Source organism: Myotis lucifugus, unplaced genomic scaffold, assembly GCF_000147115.1.
Source record: "Myotis lucifugus unplaced genomic scaffold, Myoluc2.0 scaffold_45, whole genome shotgun sequence".
Taxonomy (NCBI): Eukaryota; Metazoa; Chordata; class Mammalia; order Chiroptera; family Vespertilionidae; genus Myotis; species Myotis lucifugus.
The window spans coordinates 7,012,656-7,036,326 of NW_005871093.1; the positions used below are offsets into that span (position 1 = coordinate 7,012,656).

Here is a 23,671-nt window from a genome sequence, read left to right on the forward strand (position 1 = left end):
ACCCATCTTTTATCGAAGGCCTGCTATGTACCACATGGGAATGCAGATCCTGCTCTACTGTTAAGCTCCATGAGAGCAGTGTCTATATTAAATTATTCACTACTGCATGCCAGGGTCTAGTTCAGGTCCAGCCTGGCATGCAGTAGATGTTCAGTAAATACTGAATGAAAGAACAAACCTTGTCCTCCGGAAGCTTATGATCTGGAAGGGCAGACTGACATGAAGAGTGGGGCATAATTCAGTCTGACCAGGGTCGTGACCAGCGCAGCTGTGAGCAGAGCAGTGGAGCCGCTGAGGAGGGCATGGTGGCCCATGCCGAGGTGACTCCCAGTCAGCTGGCCACAAGATTACTTTGATGGCTCCATCAGCATGGGTTCCCTGACACGGCCTGTTTCCTGAGCTGTCAAGGCGCAATGGGGGAGTCCTGGGGCTCGCCCTGGGCATTGGTACTAGTATCTTTGTCATGTGGGACCTCGAATTCCTTACTTGTGACTCTCTAGTTTTTAGAGCCTCAGGTCAACTCTGCCAACATCTCATTTTACTTACTGATTCTAGAGCTCTTTGCATTCCCTTTTCTCCATTTCAACTCCGTTCATTTCAATGCAGCAAACACTTCCCAGGCACCGACTATGTATTAGGCACTGGGACATCAGAGCCCTCTGTGCCCTTCCTCAGGAGCAGGGTCTGCTGCTGAACCCTCAGGAGCCCATGTCTGGGGGTGCCTGACAGCAGAGGCACATGAAAGCCAGGGAGGGCCCACCACACGTGGACACGCGCTGTAAACATCCAAGAACTCCTGCGATGGTTACTGAGAGGATGTTAAAAATCATTATCTACTGAAAATATTAGATTTGCTCTGGATTGTTCATTACATACAATGGCTTAATAGGACTTTTATTGAATAGCTGCAGAGCTCTGGGCCGAAATCAATTTGCTGTACACTCGGAATTTTGATGTATGCTGCTGACTTCCACAACACGAAGCAATTTGTAATAGCTTTGGCTCTCTGTTGTTTTCAAAGCTCCTGCTACATCACAAGCATTTATTTCTGACCACAAAATTACATTTATTCAACAGAAAGCAGCTCTGGGTCTTTAAGAGGTTAACTTCTGGAGTGCTTGGCTGCTCTCCAGCCCGTCGGAGGAGCGGCGCTGGCGCGGTGGCACCGGCGGTGGCGGCAGCGCCGGGCGGGCGGCCGTGATTAATAGACTGCTGAGTGCACCCCTTTCCGCATGCACGCGGCTCGCTCCCCTGCTTCCATAGATCATGGGCTTAGCCTCAACATATCTGACTGAAATTGAATTTGGCTTCTCTCTCAACCGTTCATTTCCTATGTTATGCAAGGTTATATCCTTTTCTGCATGAGCAGAACCAAACCAGCTGCAGCTTGGAGAAGAAAATGTGTTTTCAATTAGGAAGCTGGCCTGAATATTGAACCACAGTCCTACTGCTCCCCTAATTGAGCCATCATGGAGCAAGCCTTCAGATAGACACTGTATCACCAGGCTTTTGGATTTTACTGTAAGATAATTAAAACACACCATCACCACAACTGCCACCACCGTCACCTCAACTATCACGTGTGAAAAGGCCTGAGCGTCTGAAGATGGCTGTGTTGGGTGAGAATGAAGGAAGTCCCTGCCAGGAAAGGGGCCAGGACAACAGGCTATGCTGGGGTTCCCATGAAGCCTCCTCCATCCTCCAGTCAGTGTCCTCAGCGCCTGATCCATACTCACCTGTGAGGGACACTGGGTCCCAAGCTTGCAGATACCTTTGATGCTCCTGGCAGGGGAAATAGCCTTATATTTCTTGTGGGTCACCAGGAACCTAGGGCAGTACCTTGTGCACTCAAGGAGTTCTTACTGATGAAGGAGAAGGCAAGAGGGAGAGAGAAATTCAGCTGAGAACACCTTACTAAACAGCTCAGAAGGGAGAAGGTGAAACAAAGTCTAAGAGATAATGCAGACTCTCAAAAGAAAATTAAAAACAGGCTGAGATGGTAAGGAAAAGGAACAAGGGAGGTAAACTTTCAGTTAGGTCTTAAAGGATGGAAATGATTTTTACAGGTGAGGAAGAGCAACAGGTTATAATAACGTAGGCCATGGCTTTAGGAAAAGGTCAGAGGCAGGAAACTGCAAGGAATGTTCAGGGTACAGTAAACAGACCAGCCTGGTGGGAGCAGAAGCCAAGGATGTCACCTGGAAATACATTTTAAACCAAATCACAGGGCTCCTTACCTTCCATCTAAGGTACTAGAGTCATACAGAATCACAGAATCTGACCTAGAGGAATTTCCCTTGGAGGGAACCTAGCCCAGCAGTTCCTACAATCAGCTGCTAATGAGAATCAGGATGGACTTTGTAAAATTCGATGCTTAGGCCCCACCCCAGGCTTGATGAATCAGCCTCCAGGAAGGGGGTTGCACAGGGAGCTGAGTTTCTGGAAACATGGTTGATTCCCATGCAGCTAGCCAGTTGGCCCATCTGAGTATCAGCTTTAGGAACCATGGATCTGGTTCAATCTTCTCTAATACCATCCTACCATGACACTTAATGCAGTACTTGCTAAGTACAGGTATGATGGGGACATTAACATGTGTACATGCACATGCACACACATGGTTCCGACCCTCTAGATTTCAGAAGCTTAAGGCTTAGTATAAGGCAAGTTAAACTGTGTTTCAATAACTAAAATAGAAGGCACAATGTTTTCAGGCTCAAAATCAAAAGAGAGATACAAATGGAGCCCTATCAGAGATTAGAAGGGAAAGAGTTTGTTTCTGGTGGGTATTTGGGGATGCCCTGGAGCAGCGGACGCCAACTGGTGGTCCGCAGACCACTGGTGGTCCGTGAGGTCCGAAAGGTTGGCGACCGCTGCCCTGGAGGATACAGCATTTGGATTGGGCCTTGAAAAAGAATAGGTAAGAGCTGACCACATCCCTTACAGGTGGTCCTCTGGCCCCTGTTTGAACACCAGCAGTAATGGGAAACTCACTACCTTAGATGGCAGCTCATTCCAGTTTTGAACAGCCCTAATTGCGGGAAAAGTCCCCTTCCGTCTACTGATGACAGTCAACCCAAGTATCAGTCCACTGGCTCATACCGGACTTCAGAGCTATGGGGCTCCCTGCCGACTATCTCGCTATCCACTCATTGTACCGATGAGCAAAGTCAGGCAGAAAGAGGCCCGAGGTCACAGAAGAGTGAGTGGCAGCGCCTGGGCAGGCTCCCAGGTCTTCTAACGCCCTGTGAAATGTTCTTTGAAGCACTCGGACACCCTGGCTTTATTTAGACATGGCCTTTAGATCTGAACGCTTAAATATGTTACAGCGCAACGGATATAGGCCACAGGACATCCCTGAAACTCTTAGTCACTTTCAACTAATTCATGGAATATTTACCCAGCTTAATACATTTCATCTATTATTTGATTAAAATCCGTCAAGTGTGCATGGGGCCTTTGCTTTCCACTGCACTCAGACCTCTCCTTTGGACTAGAGCCTTTCAAAGCAACTTAACACCATGGCCCACCAGACCCCGCCCGCCCACTCCTTCCTGCCTCACTCCTTCAGCCCCAGCCCTGGCCTTCTTTCTGGCTTCTGGTCATTCTGAGCTCTGTCCTTCCTCAGAACCTTGGCACTTGCCCTGCTCTGCCTGACAATATCCCCAGCTCTGTGCTTGGCTGGTTTGTCTCATCACTCAGGTCTTACCTCAAATGTCACCTCCTGGGAGAGGCCTCCCAGGACAGCTATCTCTGCAGACGCTGCCCTGCTCCTCACACTCTTCTCCTCTCTCCCATCTATTTTCCTCACAGCACTTGTCACCATCTGACATTACTCCTTATGTTTATTATCTCTTTCTCTTCACTAGGACACAGGCTTCAAGACAGCAGGGGCCTTGTCCACCGTATCCATGGCTACATCCTCAGTTCCTATTTGGTCCAGAGCTACACACAGTTGGCTCTCAGGGCTTCATTGAATGAAAAAATGAAGGAAGATCAGAGTAAAACCCAGCATCAGAGGCAATGTGGGGCCTCAAACGGCCTGACTGCGGCTCTGAATATTGTTGGCATGTTACACCTTCACTGGACCTTCAGTACAAAGGGAAACTGCAAATAATCACTTGGCTCCTCATGTGGGCCACATCGGCAGGTGATAATGGGATAAAGTCACAGTTTGCAGTTAACTGGGCCCCACTCCTCCAAGAGGTGAAGGTTGTGGCAAAAGGTGTACACAGTTAGGGATATTTATGTGGGACAAGGTGTGGGAAGCCAGATCTGATGCAGGAGGGGCTGGTTAGAAGGGGAGGGGAGCCTGAAGCTGTGTTTGCCCAGCACTTTACACAAAATGAACATCGATGTCCTATCCAAGGCTGGGGAGGTTAACTGAGATGATGGAGAGGTGGAAGGGGTTCTCCCTGCTCCCCAAGCACTACTGAGTGCACCTATATTAATAAACATGCCCGTGGTGTCAGAGAGCCCAGGCCTGCCACTGTCACTTGTCTACTCCCCCTCCCTAGGCTTAGTTTCTTCATCTGTAAAATGGGCTGCTGCTTCCCCCACCCCTCCAATGGACACCTACTGCATGTTCACTAGGGCCAGCCAGGTACTGGATATACAGAGGAGGCCAATATAGACATAGAGAATCTGTAGAGAGGGTAGACATAACAAACTCACAAACACAATGAGGAAAGTACTCTGAATAAAAGGACAAGGTACTACGAGAGAAATAGTAAGAGGGCCTTGGTTTAGACCAGTGGTCGGCAAACTGCGGCTTGCACGTGAGATTGAAACTTGTGGCCCATGCGCAGAAGTCGGTATTTTGTGGAAGAGCCACACTCAAGGGGCCAAAGAGCCGCATGTGGCTCTCGAGCCGCAGTTTGCCGACCACTGGTTCAGACTGAAGGTCAGAGATCTCTTTGAGGGCATGACATCTGAGGTGAACCTAGAGGCTGAGCAGGAGGGCCATGCACAGGGGTGGGGGAACAGGGCACTGGGGTCAGGGCACTGAGAGGCTGTGAGCAAGGAACTGACCTGATCCTGGCTGATGCATGGAGGGAAGGTAGGGGTGGGCTCATAAGAGCTGGAACAGAGACCAGTTAGGGAACCAATGCAAAGGCCTTGGTGACACATGGTGGCTTTGGACAAGCGTGGATGGGAGGATGGAAAGAATCGGGCAGATTTGCGTATACTCGGAGGAAGGATGGAGGAGATGCTGGGGTCTGGAGAGAGGAGGGTGAAGTAGATTTCCAGCTGAGGAAACTAGGTGGACTGGGGAGTTATTCCTAAGAAGGGAAAGGGTGGAAGAGAAGGACATTTCAGTAAGTGTGGAAGTTGGAGAAGGGGAGGTGGTTGTGGGTTATGAACTATTTCCTGTGTAATACCTAAAAGGTGATAAATAGGTAGTCTTAGATGAGCCTGGAACTCATCACAGAAGACCAAGTTAGAGAGAGAAATCTGAGTTTTCAGCATATAGATACGAAGAGATTGTAGAGCAAAGAATGCTGTGATTCAGAGGTTTGAAGGAAAAGAAGGAACTGCCCAATGAAACTAAAAATCAATAGCCAGGGAGAACGCAGAAGGGAGAGCCCAGAGGGAAAAATGTCATGAGCTGTCTAAGGAAGAGAACCAATCAAGAGAGATGGGTGGACAGGTGTGCTGAATGTCTCTGAAGTGAGAGAGAGGGGATTGAAAAGGTCAAGGGAGAATGGGGCAGATACCAGGTTGGGGTGGGTTGACATTCACACGCAGGATGGGGATGGCTCTCTAGAGAAGCTTGGCCAAGTAGGCTGGGGGACAAAGGACGGTTGGCGTCTCTCTCTGTCTCCAGATGGAACATACTAGCACTTGTAGAAATGTTGATGAGAAGAATCCAGTAGCTACCGAGACTGAAGACACTAAGAGGGGCAGCTGCAGGGCTATGGTTCCTGAGAGCCCAGAAGGTAGGCTCCAGGACCCAAGTGGAACTGACTGGAGTTTGAGGAAGGGGCACTTCCTCCCACAGTGAAAGCCAACAGAGAAGACAGGTACCCCTTTTGGGGTCTGGTGACCGGAAGGTAGAAGCAGCAGCTACTTTACAGTATTCTGAAGGCTGGGTGGGCGTGTGCTTGAAAAACACGTAGCACAGCGCTCACACTTGCCAAGTGTCCCCCAAAATCCATTTTGAGCATTATTACAAGTGTGCTACTACCCCCTCACCTGTTCAAGTGCATGACCTCACTGGCCTCATTTGCCTGGAGATTAAAATCTACCACAGATGAAATGCAAAGAGAAGGGGGAAGATAATGTTCAACTTCCGACATACAAAAATAGAATTATGTAGCTATTGCCTTGTGAGCATGATTATTTATTTTGAAAATAGTTCATACTTATAAAATAACAAAAGAAACACCTGTGACTAGGAACATTCCCATGGCATTAGAAACCTCCTTTGTGCCTATCCTATCGGTGATAAACTCTATTCTGAATTTCCTGTTTAACCTTTTCTTTATGGTTCTATTACATAATTAAAAATCTCTATTTATCCCCTAAACAGTATCAGCTCAGTATTGCAGATTTGAATTTCATTCTCTCCCCCCTGCTATGTTGTATTCCACTGTATGATTACACTACTCTTTACTTATTCTTTGTACTGCTGATGGAAATGGGTTGTTTCCACTTATCACTTTCAAACATTCCTGAACTTGTTTCCTGGGGCCCATATTTAAGTTTATTCAGGGTATATACTTCGGACTGAAACTGCTCTGTCAAGGTATATATTCTTTAGCGTTAGTATCTGATGCCAGATTGGAATTCACACTCCTCCCTTGATTTTTGAATTTTGGCTAGCCTGGTAGACATAAGTAAGTTGCACTTAAATCATTTTGATTTGTGTTTCCTTGGTTATGAGGTTGAGCATCTTTACATGTATTTATTGACCATTCTGAGTTTCTCTTCTGAGAATGCCATACATGGCTTTTGCGCATTTTCCTACTGAGATGTTTGTCTTTCTCTTACTAATAGGTAAAAGATTTTCATATTTTCTGAAAATGAACCCTTTGTCAACTATATGAGTGGCAACTGTCTCCTTCAGGTTTGTGACTTGTGGCCAACATATGATCGGCTCATAGTATGGCCTTAGGGTGCACCATTCACATCAGAGGTATCAGAGGTATTTGAATCTTTATTATGAAAAAGATTCAGATACGTTGGAATCTTTATTATGACAGGTTTTCAACAGATGATGCAAAAGGTAGTGTCTTTTACTAGTTCACACAGAGATAAAACTGAGCTAGCAGTGCCTTGGAATTAGTTCTTCATTTTCTCTGGGATGTCTTTCCATGAGGGGGTGGGGGGAGCTTTTACCTTTAAATTTTAATGTAGTTAAATGTAACAATTTCTTACTTTATGGTATCCTATTTAAGAAATCCAATCTTACTCAAAGTTATAATATTCTGTATTTTCTTCAAAAAGGTTTAAAGTTTTGCCTTAAGTCTTTATCTATAATCTGTATTTGCATAAGGTTTGAGGTAGGAGTCTAATTTCACTTAATTCCATAAGGATTACCAGTTGTCAAAGGACCATTTACTGACAAGCCCACCCTTTCCTCAGTGATCTGTAATGCTATCTTTGAAATGTATCTGGCTCCTATGTATGCACAAGTCAGTTCTGATTTTTATTATGTTCCATGGGTGTATTTATCTATCCCTATGCCAATTATTATGGCTTTGATAATCTGGAAGGTCAAATCCTGTATCTTGTTCTGATTTAATATTATCTTCACAATCATCAGCCTCATATAAATTCTGGAATCAGCTTTTCAAGTGTCATGAAAAATCCTGTTGGAATTTTTATTATAATTACAATGACTCACTACATATCAATTTTGGGAAAACTGATATCTACACTAATAAAAGAGAATGATGCAAATTGACCGCACCTTCACGGCACCCAACAGCCAATCAGGAATGAGTATGCAAATTAACCAAAGATGGCGAGTTAATTTGCATATGCAGGCGTCATGGCAATGAGGCAGGCATTCCGCACAGCCCCAGCCACTCCGGGCCTCTGGGCAGCGTGGGAAGGCGGAAAGGTGGCTCCGGCTGGAGCAAAGGCGGTGCCAGCAGCCAGGGGAAAGAAGACCCATTCTTGCACGAATCTTTGTGCATCGGGCTACTAGTCTTTAATAATAGTGGGAATTTCTATTATTGAATACCTTACCTCTCTCCATTTAAATCTTTAATATCCTTCAATATAAATGATATTCTTTTTTCCAGAAAGAGTTTCTATGCATTGCTATATTTATATCTAGGTTTCTTTATTTTTTGTTGGCATTTCCCGTGGTATCCTTCCTCAGTTTGCTGTTGTTGTAGAAGTATGTATTTAGTTATGTATATTGATTTTATATCTAGCAACCTTGTTAAATAATTAAGGCTCACTTGAAAAATGAGTTCTATTTCTTGTTACAATATGTGTACTTTGTTTCTTTTTCTTATCTTCCATGCTAACTAAGACTTCTAGTACAATGTTAAATAAATGTAGTATTTATGTGTCTCCTTCCTGATTTTCGTGTGTGTGTGTGTGTGTGTGTGTGTGTGTGTGTGTGTTTATAACTTTTAAAATTAAATTTATTGGGGTGACAATGGTAATGGTTTCAAGGTGTGGATTTCTGTGACAAGACCTGTGTGCCTACCATTAAAAGTCAAATCACTTTCCATCACTATATTCTGATTTTAAAGGGAATGTTATCAACATGACTGAGTATGATGATTGAGGCAGGTTTTGATAACCTTTACCCAGGTTAAAGAAGTTCTCCTCTATTCCTAGTTTGCGGGTAGTTTCTATCATGAATGAATGTTGAATTTTATCAAATTATTTCCCAATAACTATTGAGATAATATTTTCCTCTTTAACGTGCTAATGATATTAATTTGCATGAATATATTTTTCTATTATTAAACCAAATAGCATTCATGGCATACAGAAAGCTTGATGGATTTACCAGTACTTTTGAAGGACTTCTATGTATCTATTCATAAATTAGACTGCTTCGCACAATTTACAATAGCTAAGATCTGGAAACAGCCCAAGTGCCCATCAGTAGATGAGTGGATTAAAAAACTGTGGTATATATATACCATGGAATACTATGCAGCAGTAAAAAAGAAGAATCTCTTACCCTTTGAGACAGCATGGAGGGACCTGGAGAGTATCATGCTAAGTGTAATAAGTCAGTCAGAGAAAGACAAGTATCACATGATCACACTCATGTGTAGAATCTAAGAAACAAAATAAACTGACGAACAAAGTGGATCCAGAGACATGGAACAGAGTGTGCAATCTCAGAGAGTAGGTGGGGAGGATGGGTGGATGGGAGGTAATCAATCAAAGACCTTGAATGCACATATGCATAACCCAAGGACACAGACAATAGGGTGCTGAAGGCCTGGGGCAGGAGGCAGGGGCAGGCTGTATAGGGTCAATGGGTGAAAAAGGGGACATATGTAATACTTTCAACAATAAACAATTATTTAAAACAAAACAAAACAAAAAACAAAAGCAGAAGTCAGAGTGATGCTGGACCATGAGCCAAGGAAAGTGCGCCACCTTGGGAAGCTGGAGAAAGCAAGGAAATAAATTCCATGCCTACAGTCTTTAAAAGACCTCTGATCTTCAAACTTATAATAAACGTGTGTTGTTAAATAAATAAACAAATAAATAAAACTGCTTCAATATTCCTTTCTTACACTGTTCTTGTCTAGTTTTGACATCAAGGTAACACTAGTCGCTCTCTCTTTTTCGATTTTCTGAAGAAGTTTGAAAAAGATTAGAACTATCTATTTTATGAATGATTGATAGAATTCTCTCATAAAAATTTCTAGACCTTGTGGAAATATTTCTATAATAGCTGTAAGGCTATTCAGGTTTTCTACTTCATCTTTAATCAGCTTTGATGTTATAGTATTCTAAAAATTTGTCCACTTTGTCTCAGGTTTAAAATTTATTGGCATAAAATTTACTATAATATTCCCGTTATCTTTTTAATCTCTGCTGTAGCTGCAGTTATCTCCATTATCACTCCTACATTTTTTTTTTCTTAATTAGGAAGGTACTTTGTCTATTGTAAGTAGGCTTTTCAAAGAACCAACTTTGGGGCTATTCTTTGTTTTCTTTCTCATTCATTTTCATTCTTATATATTTTTATTATTAAATTTTTTTGACTAGTTCTTTCTTCCTATTGTCTTTGAACTTCTTCCATTGTACTTTTATGATTATTTAAGCTGGGTGCAAAGCTAATCAATTTTTCAGTCTTTTATTTCCTCTCTAATATAAAGGCCTAAGTTATTTAAGAGGAGATTTTCCTCCCTGAGAACACTTGGTTTAAGCAACCTGCTCTCCTACCAAGAGGAGTGGGGGTCTAAGCCAACTCCTGACCCCCTCAACCCTCCTTACCATGACCCTTCTCAGGGAGAGAAGCCAGGAGAGAGGGAGACAATTTGAAAGACTTAGCATTTTTCTAGAGAGTGTGAGTGTCATTTCATTGAAGGGATTGTCTAAATGACTGAACTAAAATATACCGTAAACTGAATTGACCATTTAGGTTACTCTTAATCCCATTAATCAGTTGGCGGGGCTTGTTAAACACAAACTTAGAGAAATAAATAAATCTAATTTCAATGTAAGTTAAATTTGATGACTTTGCTCTAAGAATTATAAGTAATTGTTATGACTCTAGTATTCCAAGCTTTTTAATCAAGGACAACAAATACAGTTATTTACTAGTTTTTTCTAATGGATTTTCCAAGCAAACATTCTGGGATCCCTTTCACCTTATTAGCAGCACATAACCTGAAGAAAAGATAAAGGCAAATGTTTTAAAAACGGCCTCCTGAGGAACCTCATGTTCCAGCATTTATTCAGTAACTATTTCTGAGAGCCCAAATACTTTAGTTCCCGTTGCTATGCCAGGTGCTGGGAATACAAATGGCCAAGACAGGACACAGAGGTTGCCGTCACACATTTACAGACTCATGGGGAACAGAGACAAAGTCACAGGCAGCTCTCAGGAATGATGACAAACGCATCACAAGTAGTGTGGCGTGCAATAGGAGCACTCGGTTCAGGGGTCCTGGCCTATCACTGAGGCTCAGAAAAGGCTTTTCTTGAGGAAGGGACATCAAGCAGAAGTGAGCCAGGAGAAGTGAAAGGAGGAAGGAGTCTCAGGAAGAGGTCAGCCCATTCAAAGGCTTGGAGGCTGGTGAGGCCACGACGCATGAGGGCCTGGTAGAAATTCAGATTGGCTGTGTGATGGACTTTCCTAGTAAGAAAAGTCTAGAAAGGCAAGCAGTTACCATCATGTGTGTCTCATAAACCACCAGAAAGAAGGTGCCTGGATTTACCCTGAGAACAAGAAAACACGGAGGGGCCTAAAAGTGGTGCCCAGTGAGGTTCATGTTTCCCCTGACTCTATAACACACTACAAATGTGTTTCTTGCAAGAACACTGAAGTCTTGTGTGAATTTACTGCTGTCTGAAAGCTTTATTTTGTTTTTTCTTTTGGGGATCTCAAATAGGGAAGTAATCTATATGAATTCTGAGGCAAAGAACATGTTTTTTCTAATACCATACATTTTTCCAAGGGGAACTCAAGCACCTTGGGATGACTCAAATAATATATCCAATAAATAAAACTGCACTCAGCAAACACTAATGAAGGGTACAAGAACAAACCTCTGATCAGAGAAGGCAGCATTTTAGAAAAGCAAGCTGAACGGGTCCTGCTCCAGCGAAGCACCAAGACAGGCTGCCTTCTGGCCTCGCTCAGCAGAAAACCAACCCTGCACGTGTGGTCCCCATCTGCCCTCTGCATAAAAGTCCATTCTTCAGAAACAAGCAGGATTTAGTCCCTTCCACTACGATCAGTGTGCTAGTAACACAGATTTTACATATATAAATATATATTAATTAGCAAAGGCTTCCTAAATATTAATGGTACTATAAAAATCTTTACTTTATAAATAGCCTTTAAAATATAGCCAAATAGGAAGCCTTGATGTTTCTCAGGCATTTCAAATTTACTATCTAGAACCAAACCCATTACCCTATCTAGAATGAAAAATAATAACAAAGGTAAGAGGTGGTGGAGAGAGCATTCTATATTAGAGAGAGAGAGAGAGAGAGAGAGAGAGAAACACTCATGGACACGGACAACAGTGTGGTGATTATGGGGGGTTGGGTGGAGGTAGGTATAGGAGGGATAGTTATGGAATAAAAAAGAAATATATATATACCAAATGCAATACATGAACCTGATTGAAACCTGGGTGGGGCAGGGCAGTTTTAAGACACAATTCGGGGATAACTGGGAAAATTTTATTTTGATCTGAATATTGAATATTATGGAATTAGTATTAATTTCCCCAGGTGGGATACTTGGGGTTATTGTGGAAATGTCAGGGAATATTCTTACTTTTAGGAGATACACATGTATGTTTAAGGGTACAGTGCTGTGCTATCTGCAACTTACTTTCTAATGTTGAACAACAGAGTGGGGAGCAAATGTGGCAAAATGTTAACAAGTGGTGAGTCTGGGTAAAGGGTGTACATGTATTCATTATACTAATATTTCTACTTTTATGTAGACTTGAACTTTTTCAAAAAGAAAGAAAAACAAGCAAATGAAAACAGCACACGGAGCTATTTCAGGTAGAGAAACACTAAGCCAGTGGGCCTCACGAAAGCTGCTGAACAGGTAAAAGAAAGAGATGAGATCAAATGTGGGTCGGTGTAAGGTGACAGTTTTACTCATAGAATGAGGGCTCGGAGATGTACTGCTGAGGGAAAGGCATTTCATGCCCTTCCCAGACCTGGATGGTGACATCCCCCGCGCCTCACAGAGCAAGGCTCAGGGGCTTCCAGCAGCCAGGAGTTATGCACAGAGAATGGCACCATCACTGGTCTAAAATCTTCAGTGCTGACCAGCAGTCACTGCTGCTTCGTCTTCCTACAGGAGTCCCTCACTGTCCTGGAACTTCCTCTCTCGCACCCCACTGCCACCTTCCTAACCTCATTCGTTCCCTCGGCCTCTGCTGTCACCCGCATGCTGAGGAACTTGCCAAGGATTCCGGCCTCCTTAGCGCTGTGTCCCAGGAGGCACCCTACAGCCTCACGTCACTCCTGAACTTGCCATCTCACCTCCCTGAATCCTGCTCCTTCTCCCTGTTCTCTGTGAATTCCCAACATCCTCCACTACGGGTTCTTTAGAGGACTTTACGGAAGTCTCTCTGCCTTTCCTCAGTAGTATTACTACTTCCATCAGCCCAACAGGAGAAGCTAAGGGCCGAGTAAATAACTCCACACCAATAACAAAATGTCTGGCTTTCTAAAATCCACCAAGTCTCTACACAAAGGGTAGAGTAGGAGCTGGAGTGTTGGCCAACTCCACCACTTGTCCTCTCTGTGGATATTGCTCTATGGTGGCCAGGGCACACCTTTCAGATGACTGGCAGCCCGCCCACCATCTTGCCCAGTCCTTCTCTGGAAGCAAAGATTAGAAAACATTTCCTTATACTGAGCTCAAACTTGTTCCTCATGACTTCTGCCTGTTGGTCTTTTTTCAAGGATCAATCAAATGAAATTCCTCTTCCCCTGACGGCTGCAGGTGAGAGTACCAGGATGCCCTGCTCCGTCCCTTCCATACAGGAGGCCTCATGGCTGCGGCCCCGGACAGCTAGGGACCCAGTGAGCTTGAGGAACTTCAGCTCTCACGGGGCTGTGGTCCAAACAAGCTCAGTCCACCCAGTGGAAACATCACATTGGGAACATAAACCCAGCACGACATTGGGTCGGTGCAGCTGGGAGAGCTCTGGCTGGGTAAGCACTTTCTGTTAATGGCTTTTACTTAATGAAAATAAAAAGAAAGTGCAATAAACTATGAAGGGTGGCTCAGGATATAAAATAAATATAAACGCTTACCTCCCCTTGGAAGCTCTTCAGCAGTGGCGCTACCTGCTTGCGTAAATCCTGGAGCAAGAGGGATGGGTCAGGAAACAGCCATTTGAAAAGGAAAGAGAAGGGAAACATTCGTTAAGGCCCCCTAAAAACAGCTTTGAATTCAGTGATGGTCATCATTATATTAAGCAATCCTTGTCCCTCTCCTGCTTCGTGCCTTGATTCATACAACATAATGCCAACTGGTGCCGATGAACTTAAGAATACCATTAAGTTTGTTTCTACTAAATCCTGGTTAAACACACCTCATTTCAAATGTGCAGTGGGGCCAAGGCATTTGAAACCACTTTGGAGGACGGAAGAGAAGGGACAGTATGAGTGGGGGATGCCTGGGTGCAGGTATAAGACCCAGGTGCTCTGGAGTTTAGCCCACAAAACAGTGCCTCTTATCTTACTAGGCTCATCCCTGCCAACTGGCAAAGGAACAGCCACCCGAGAACAGCAGCTTGGAGAAGTATAGGAGATGACAAAAGTACTTTCGATTATAGCATCTAGGAAGGCAGAAGAACCACACCTCTCATAATGATCGTAAATAAACTCTCCTCTGCTGTTCCTGCTATAACCAATCCACTATATATTTTACAAGTCATTTCTTTGGGCATTTTCATGTCTCATGACAGACCTGCTAAAATAACTCTTTAAAACAAGATGTGTGTCTGTATGCACACACACATATATGTGAAGACAGTTGAAGAGAAATATTCACACACACACACACACACACACACACCCGCAAACTGCTATGTATGTATTTCAAGTCACCAACTAAAAAATTACCCATCCCAAATTTATTTTTGGCAGTTTGGGAAATTCCTTATCCGATTCTTCTATCTGCAAATATTACATGGTTTAGTACTAAACTAAAGAGCTAGAACCTAGGACACTTCTGACCCCTGGGCCACTCCACTGCCAGTCAGAGAGGACATGCACAATTCACTGCCCTTTAGAACGGAGTGGCCTTTACTGTCTGGGCAGCACCACGTCTGCGGGCGCTGCCACCCCGGCCACCATGTGCAACCTCAAACTGAAGAAAGCAGGGTCCAGGCCAATCAAAACCATATTGGCACAAACTACAATTAGGGATATAACGCAAAATTACAAAACCTAATAACTTGGTTACACACTTAATTCAGTGACAGGTTTTCCAACACTATTTTAAATTTGCTTCATACTGTGCCATTTATTGAGCAAAAAGCAACAAATATCTTAACACACAGAAGCAATGTCTTTGAGATTATTAATATCAAGGTCTATTGGTAAAGTCACAATAGTGCATTTCAACGTCCTTCCCCTTGAATGTAATGCAAATAATAAGCAATGTTTACAGAGATGCTTCTATGTGAAATGAATTTTCATTATTCTCCAAACCACTGATTCACAACTCACTTTACAGATCAAAAAACTGAAGAGAAAAATACTAGTGAGGAATTTTCTATGTAACGATGGTTGTGGGAGAAAACCATTCTGATTTAAAAGCGAAACAGTTTGCCTTGGCCAGGTACCTCAGTTGGTTAGATCCGTGGTCGGCAAACTGCGGCTCGCGAGCCACATGCGGCTCTTTGGCCCCTTGAGTGTGGCCTCTTCCTAAGCCTTAGGAGTACCCTAATTAAGTTAATAACAATGTACCTATCTATATAGTTTAAGTTTAAAAAATTTGGCTTTCAAAAAAATTTTCAATCGTTGTACTGTTGATATTTGGCTCTGCTGACTAATGAGTTTGCCGACCACTGGGTTAGATCATCATCCCGATACACCAAGGTTGTGGGTTTGATCTCCAGTCAGGACACAAACAAGAAGCAACCTATGAATGCATAAATAAGTGGAACAACAAACTAATGTCTGTCTCTCTCTCCCCCCCCCCCTTCTCCCTCTCTAAAATCAATCAATAAACAAATAATGGGGGGAGGGGGGGAGGCAAAACAGAAGAATACAAAATCACCATGCAATGCTCAGCTGCACCTGTGAGGCACAAGCAGAAAACGTCCCAAAATATATGTCCCTGGACTCATAGGGTATGAATCTTTGGCTTTCAGCCCATTGGGGCACTTGGGTGGTCTCTGGAAGGCTTGGTTCCCACTTTGGGGTGTGGTACTCACAACACCCCATGACACCTCTCCCACTCCACACTCGCACACAATGCCAGGGCCAGGCATCACAGAATCTCGTACCATGGATTCAGAGCTGGTGGCCACTGAGGTGTGGTAGTGTCTAGGAAAGAGTGGCACCCAGGACATGGCTGTTTAGGTTTGGAAGGACAAACAGATGCTGGGGAAAAAACCTTGGCATTACCCATAAACAAAAGGAGGCTATGGCCCTAGCTGTTTGGCTCAGTGAATAAGCATCAGCCTGCAGACTAAAGGGTCCCAGGTTTGATTCTGGTCAAGGGAACATGTCCAGGTTGCGGGCTCGATCCCCAGTAGGGGGTGTGCAGGAGGCAGCCGATCAATGATTCTCTCACATCATTGATGTTTCTATCTCTCTCTCTCTCTCCCTTCCTCTGAAATAAAATTTAAAAAATATTAAAAAAACAAAAACAAAAGGAGGCTATGAATTACAAATGCATCTTGGAAGTTATAAAATGATCTCTATTTTTGAAATATTTTGTAATCCTGATTTTTCAGGATGTTTTACTTTTGCTTCACAGTAGCTCACATGCACTTCTATGGGATAACGCCTACAGTTAAGAACGTACAGCTGTCTGGCTGCAGCTCTTGGTGGTGCCTCGCCCTCTGTCTTTGGGGACAACATGGCCTTTTCAAGGGGCAGGGCTGGGGCAGTGCAGGGGCTGGACTAGGTCACCTCTCAAAGGCTCCCCTCAGTGACTCTCACAGGGCTGCCAACACCCCTACCCCTAGTGTGGTCACAGGAAGCTTAGGGACCCAGCCCCGTGGTATTGGTGGCAGTGGCTTCACCCCTTCAGCTTCTATTTTAGAACTGCCTCAGCCCAGGTACTCTAGGCTCTCCCCTTGTCTTAGTTCACATTTCCTTCATTGTGTCTGGGTGGTGAAAGGGTGCGGATGGGGTTTAACCCTTGATAGGGGCCAGGCAATGACAAAAGACTGGCTTGCACTGAAAGCCCTAGGAAATGTTTACAGACGAGGAGGTTCAGTGTTAAAAAAAATGATCTCCAAATGAACTTACTGACCCCAGGTTGTCCCCTCATTACTCAGGTCTCAAAGCAAGAAAATTGTAACTTGAAAATGTTTTAGGTTATATATTCAAAGAAAGCCATTTTGTAATACATTTTCATTAAATTTGATATTGTCAAATGTGAGATGTGCCATTATCTTATGCTACATTCGAAAACAAATGCCACTTATTAAGCTGTGATATCGATTTTAAGATTCATACTGAAGATGGTAATATGTGTAAAACTGTATGTGTTATAATAGATAATGGCACACCACAAAATTAATTAAAGTTAAAAGAATAGGGCCAAGGTTGTTTTTATCTTTAAGCTGCAGTGACAGCTGATTTTAAAAAGGGTCCTTGTCTTTTAGAGATATGTACTAAAATATTTATGGATTAAATATGATTTTTGCTTCAAAATAACGTAATGTGGAGGGGTAATAGGTAAAAATAAGGACAAAATAAGTGTGTCGATGGGTTGATGTTTGTTACAGATGGATAATGGGACAGGGGTTCATTGTACTCACCCTATCTTGTGCGTGTTTGAAATAGAAAATGTTTTTAAGACACTATATTTCACTGAGATACACAAAGCCTTCAGCTGACGGGTCACGCAGAACAGGCAAGGAAAGAATTATGAGACTGGGGTGAGGGACTCGCTCTCTTAAATTACAACCTACCAACTAGTTAACTGTCATCTTCATCAAGTTAACCTGGAAATCTAGGGTCATCTGGTCCAATCGCCTGCACAAGGTAGGAGACCTCACTGTGGTGTCCTGGTCACATGGCTTGCCTTCCCAAGGCCTGACATAGAAGGCAGCTCATCTCGGATCGGGAGTTTTCAAACACTGGGCTACCAGTGCTACCAGCAAATGCGGATATTTGGAGGAAAGCTATCTTGACACAGGCTCAAGTGATGCTATTCTTCATTGGTGAATATTTTACTTTAAAAAAGTGGGAGAGAAAAAAAAGTGGGAGCAGATTGGAGGTGATTCCACTCTCACTCTCTTTTCTTGAGTGGGAGATTGACAAAGCAGTGACCTGGATCTGCCCACGGGAGCGGAGAATGGCTGAACCTCTACTCTCCTGGGCCCAGGCCTGCTCTCTGACGATGCCTGGCAGGTGGAGTTCAGCTCTCCCTTCAGCCCTTCTTAAGTATCTGAGAACCCTGCTCATCTCTCCATGCACCTTCCTCTCCACCCGTCTTCTCTCTGGACCAAACACCACTCCACCCATTCCAGTGACATCCTAGGCAAAGCCCTCCTGCCCGGGCTCCTTGCTCCTTGGGCTACTCCAAGTCCCGCTCTTACTCTAGACACAGAATCTGTTAGTTGTTCTAAGTCCTTATCAGTGTCTCTAATGCCAAGATTCTATTCTCAAGATTTGCACTGTGCATTCGTATTGGAACAAAGTTCTAGAAAAGAAAGGCAGGGGATTCTAAGAGCCATTGAAAATATCCACTACCTCTACCCAGCTATCTGAGCTGCCCCAAATAAAGAATTCTAAAGATCTTTAAAAATACAAACTACAACCCTGGCTGGTGTGGCTCTACGGTTAGAGCATTGTCAGGCAACTGAAGGGTCATGGGTTCAATTCCCATTCAAGAGCGTATACCTGGGTTCAGGTTTGCTCCCCGCCCTCAGTGGGTTGGAATGTGTACAGGAGGCAACCAGTTGATGTGTCTCTCATTGAATTTTTTCTCTCTCTCCCCCTCCCTCTCTCTCTCTCTCTAAAAAGCAATGGAAAAAATATCCTCAGGTGAGGATATTTAAAAAAACAAACAAAATACAAATACTCAGATTCCAGATTATATTGATGCTAGATAGGGACAATCTGAAAGGAATAATTTCTTTTTAAAGAAATTTCTATATAGAGTATTTTCTTTCTTTCTTTCTTTTAAAATCGTCATCCGAGGATATTTTTCCATTGATTTTCAGAGAGAGTGGAAGAGAGAGGGAAAAACAGAGAGAAAGACTATTCTTGGTTCTTATTTCCCTGGATATCATTTAAGAGAGCTAGAATTCTTCTTTATCGTGTACACAAGAGCACAGACCAGGTATGGAGTTTTTAAAAACAAGTCACAAACACATCGACTGGTTGCCTCCTGACTGTGCCCTGACCAGGGCCCGGGCTGGGGAGGAGCTTTCAACCAAGGTAACATGCCCTTGACCAGAATCGAACCGGGACCCTTCGGTCCGCAGGCTGACACTCTATCCACTGAGCCAAACCGGCTAGGGCTATATAGAGCATTTTCTTAAAGAAAAATGCAAACAAGTTTAATTTCAGAAAAAGTCATCATTTATAAATTTATTTAAACATAATAAATACAACATTTGATTAGCTATAAGTAGTGCAGTTTTAAAAAATGACTTTCCTAAAAAGTAATAGTAAATTAGTGATTTTTTTCAACCAAGATATTTAATCAAACGGAAATGAGAAAGTGATCTCTTTTCTACGACTTAAAGCCAAAATACTGAAGACAAATTGTTCAAAAGCATCTAGCTAGTGATTTTTCTAAGGTCTTTAGAATACTAAAATATCCTGATGATGGCTGAGTTATCCTTATTATTAAAGAAAAACCTACACAGTGCACAGTATCTAGGGCTAGTCTTATTGACTGTATGCAATATAACAATTTGTTTTCTTACTGATAAGCCATCTCTTCTAAAAAATAAGTCTATTTTGTCAAGTGGAATAAGGTCCTAGTGGCACCAATGCGATAATCATAATTATCTATAAAAGAAAGATTGTTCTTGGTTCTTATTTCCCTGGATGTCATTTAAGAGAGCTAGAATTCTCCCTTATCGTGCACACAAGAGCACAGACCAGGTATGGAGTTTTTAAAAACAAGTCACAAGATACATTATATGATACACAGAGTATAGAGCTCAACTTAAAAATACAGTTGAGTGAAAAGTGAAGTTTCTCTTTGTTCCAGGGCCTGAAACCTCTGCTTCCCATCTCATCTGAGGATGAAACATACAGCTATCAATGGAGCACCACACTTTTATATACGAGCACATACACCTTCCAGTCTTTGTGACAAAAAAGAGAAACTTTAAACTGAAGCATTAAATAAAAAATATCTTTCTACATACAACAGCGGACAGTAAGTATGTCCTGGCAATTTCTCAAAAGACTTTAGTTCACAGATTTGAGAAAATTCCATTAGCTTTAATTATTTATCAGCAGTCAATTTAGATTACTGTTCTTGACCTATTTTTACAGTGTATGGGCCACCCAGCAATGAAATAAATGAATAGTCTTTTTCTACAACGGTTGATTTTCTGAAATAATAGAAATCTAGTTTAAAGAAGGAATGAAACCCCAAACATATAATTACCACAATATATAACCTGCCATGCTGCCTTTGTAGCTGGATAAAATGCACATCTTTGTGAGTTTTTTTGGTTATTAAATAAGATTATCTTGAAAGGGATAAACTCACTCATGCTATAATTTCTTCCCATTTAAATTTCTTTGCTCCATTTAAAACATGTTCTGTTTCTTGGCAGAAAGTCTCTAAAACTGATGGATGTGCCTTTAGCACTGTGTCTAATAAAACAGTGTAATGGGAAGGCCTGGGTTTGTGCAGCTGGAAGAAGGTGGGAGCAAAGGGGTGTGTGCAAGGCCTGGGAAGGGGGTTCCTGGCGGTGAGCGGGGAGGGCCAGCCTCCGGGCACTCAAATGCAGAGAGGAGGACCCCTGGGTTCCTGGGCAAGAGCAAGTGGTAGTGATCTTTAGAAAGACTCCCTTGATGATGAAAAGTGGCAGGTTTACCAGATTGATAATGCTGGAGCTTGGACCTAGGGCGATGAAGACTGAGGATGGTGCTCAGGACAGAGGCCCTGGAGTGAAGAAAGATCTAGTAGCATGTGACAGTGGTTTAGCAGTATGGGAGAGGACCTCAGAGTAAGGTCTGGGGACTCCTGGCTCCCTCAGACCCTCCACGGGTCCACAAGGTCAAAACTGGTTTTGCTTATTTGTTTTTTCCACTCTCATTCTCTCACAGGTGTACAGTGACATTTTTCAGGTGCCATGTGACACGTGATGATACCATTATATGCCTGAAGTATTCTTACGCTTTAAAAAGTCTGTTTTAATTTCTAACTGTCAGTACTGACAGACACACACAGACACAAAAGCTCTCTGGAGTCTTAATTTTTAAGAGACCAAAATGTTAGAGAAATGGCAGCTCTAAAGGTTTCTGATCTTGGAGCAGAGAAAGGCACCCAATTGTGTCAGGACGTCAAGGCTGTTAGTTGTCCACTGATGACCTGCCAGTATCCCAGAAGCAGCTGGGATGGCTAGCAGCCTCCTGTGGGCGTGGGAGCCCTCCCCCAGAACCTCAAGGAGATGGTGGGCTGAGGGCTCTCACAGCTTGGGCTGGCATCACCCCTGCTTGGTGGGCACAAGGGCTTCCTGCAGGACTCTTGGTGGGTTCAGGGTAGGGCAGGAAGGAGGCAGCCCAGGTTCCTTAGACTAATTTTCTAAATATATCTGACTTGGCTTTAGGTCTCATTTCAAAATATTCTTCTAGGTCACTTTCTGAATAAATCCTTATGTCTAAACCTTTAGTTTTATTTCAGAACTTTGAAAATACTGCTGCGATTTCTTTCTACACACCCATAGGTTTTGAGTTTGTCAAAGGAATGACATAGTACACATATAATTTATTACATAATCATTTGCATATTTACTAAATGCAGTGAATGAGCTAGTCTCCGGTTCCCTGCCCTCAGGGGGCTTACATCCTAGTGCTAACGATGAACCAAAGCTGGACTCCTGGTAGGCTATTGAGGGGCCTTCCCAGGGGTCACTGATGGTGCTCAGTCCAGAGTAGACACTTAGTGAGTACTTGTGAACTGAATGAGTGACTCATCAGCAAGTTGACCCTTTATGGAACTGCTGCAAAGGGCATTCATGTGCTAGATGAGGCACGTGCTGCCTTCTTACCCTGGGGCTTTCTGAAAGGAACAAGAGAGTGTGACTCCTACTTCACCACACACCTGTGCAATTCACTCCAGACCTTAGACCCTCTTAACATTCAGACAAATAGTCTATTTCAAATTAGACTGCAGATCAGTCCTCCAGTTTAGCTTCTACTTATAGGAGTTTACCCATAAGGATGACCAGAGATGTAGGCAGAAATTTACGCATAAGAATACTGTATTAGAGAGAAAAATGAGAAATAATATAGACATCAACAGTAGGGGATAACTGTTTACTGAATTAAATAAATTTAGTAAAGCGATACAATGGCATATTAGGTAGTCAGTAAGATTATTTTCAAAGTATAGGTAATACCATGGAATAATGCACATGATTGCCATTTATTTAACAAACTAGAGGTCCAGTGCACAAAATTCATGCACTGGGGCGGGGGGCGGGGGTGGGGGAGAGCGTGCACCCTCAGCCTGGCCTGCACCCTCTCACAGTCTGGGAGCCCCCGGGGATATCTGACTGATGGTTTAGGCCTGCTCCCCATGGGGTATGGGCCTAAGCTGGCAGTTGGACATCCTTAGCGCTGCCGTGGAGGTGGGAGAGGCTCCCACCACTGCTGCTGCACTGGCCAGCTGTGAGCCCGGCTTCTGGCTGAGCAGCACTTCCCTGTGGGAGTGCACTGACCACCAGGGGGCAGCTCCTGCATTTAGCGTCTTCCCCCTGGTGGTCAGTGCGCGTCACAGAGACCAGTCGTTCTGCCATCGGGCCGAAACGGGCTCTCTGACATCCCGAGGGGTCCTGGATTGTGCGAGAGGGTGCAGGCTAGGCCGAGGGACCCCACCAGTGCACGATCGGGGCCGGGGAGGCACGCAGGAGGTTGGCCAGTGGGGAGGGACCACAGGAGGGCTCCAGGGTGTGTCCAGCCCATCTCTCTCAGTCCCGATTGGCCAGACCCCAGCATTAAGATAACGTACCAGTTGGAGTGTCTGCCCCCAGGTGGTCAGTGCCAGTTATAGTGACTGGTCAACTGTCTGCCTGTCTGCCCCCTGGTGGTCAATAAATCTCTTAGCGAGCGGTTGAGCAGCCTTAGCATATCATTTGCATATTATGCTTTGATTGGTTGAACAGACATCCAGACACCTAGCATATTAGGATTTTATTATATAGGATATTTTTTAGGTAGCTATTACAGACCCCCAGGCACTGTTACAGGCTCTCCCTTTTAGTGGGGTGAGAGACATTAGTCAAGTCACCACCCACAGAAGAACACTCCATGTGGTTAGAGCCATGAAGAGAAAACATATGGTGCTGGGAGAGCATTTATGAGGCAGACCTGGCCCAGACAGCAGGGAGGGCTCCCCTGAGAAAGAGGTGCCTGACCCCAGATCTGGAGTATGGGTGCAAGTTAAAGGGAAAAGGAAGAGGAAAAAAGAAGCCACAAACTACAAAACGGGTTTAGAGTATGACCCCCACATTGTAAAAACGAATAAACACACCTGTGTGCTTGGACAAGAATGGCAAGAGTGTTAAATAGTAGGTGAATGGAATTATGACTTATTTTTCATTTCTCTGTCTTTAAGTAGGTTGTATCCTTTTAACATCAAGAACATTCT

At 43.6% G+C, this 23,671-nt stretch overlaps 1 protein-coding gene across 1 annotated transcript in view; it reads right to left on the reverse strand.

The window, feature by feature from the left end:
- Positions 1–23,671, reverse strand: part of CUX1 (cut like homeobox 1) — a 281,408-nt gene that overhangs the window by 177,916 nt on the left and 79,821 nt on the right. Inside the window, 1 exon segment of the mRNA XM_023753423.1 lies at positions 13,951–13,998. Coding sequence (XP_023609191.1) covers positions 13,951–13,998 — 48 coding nt within the window.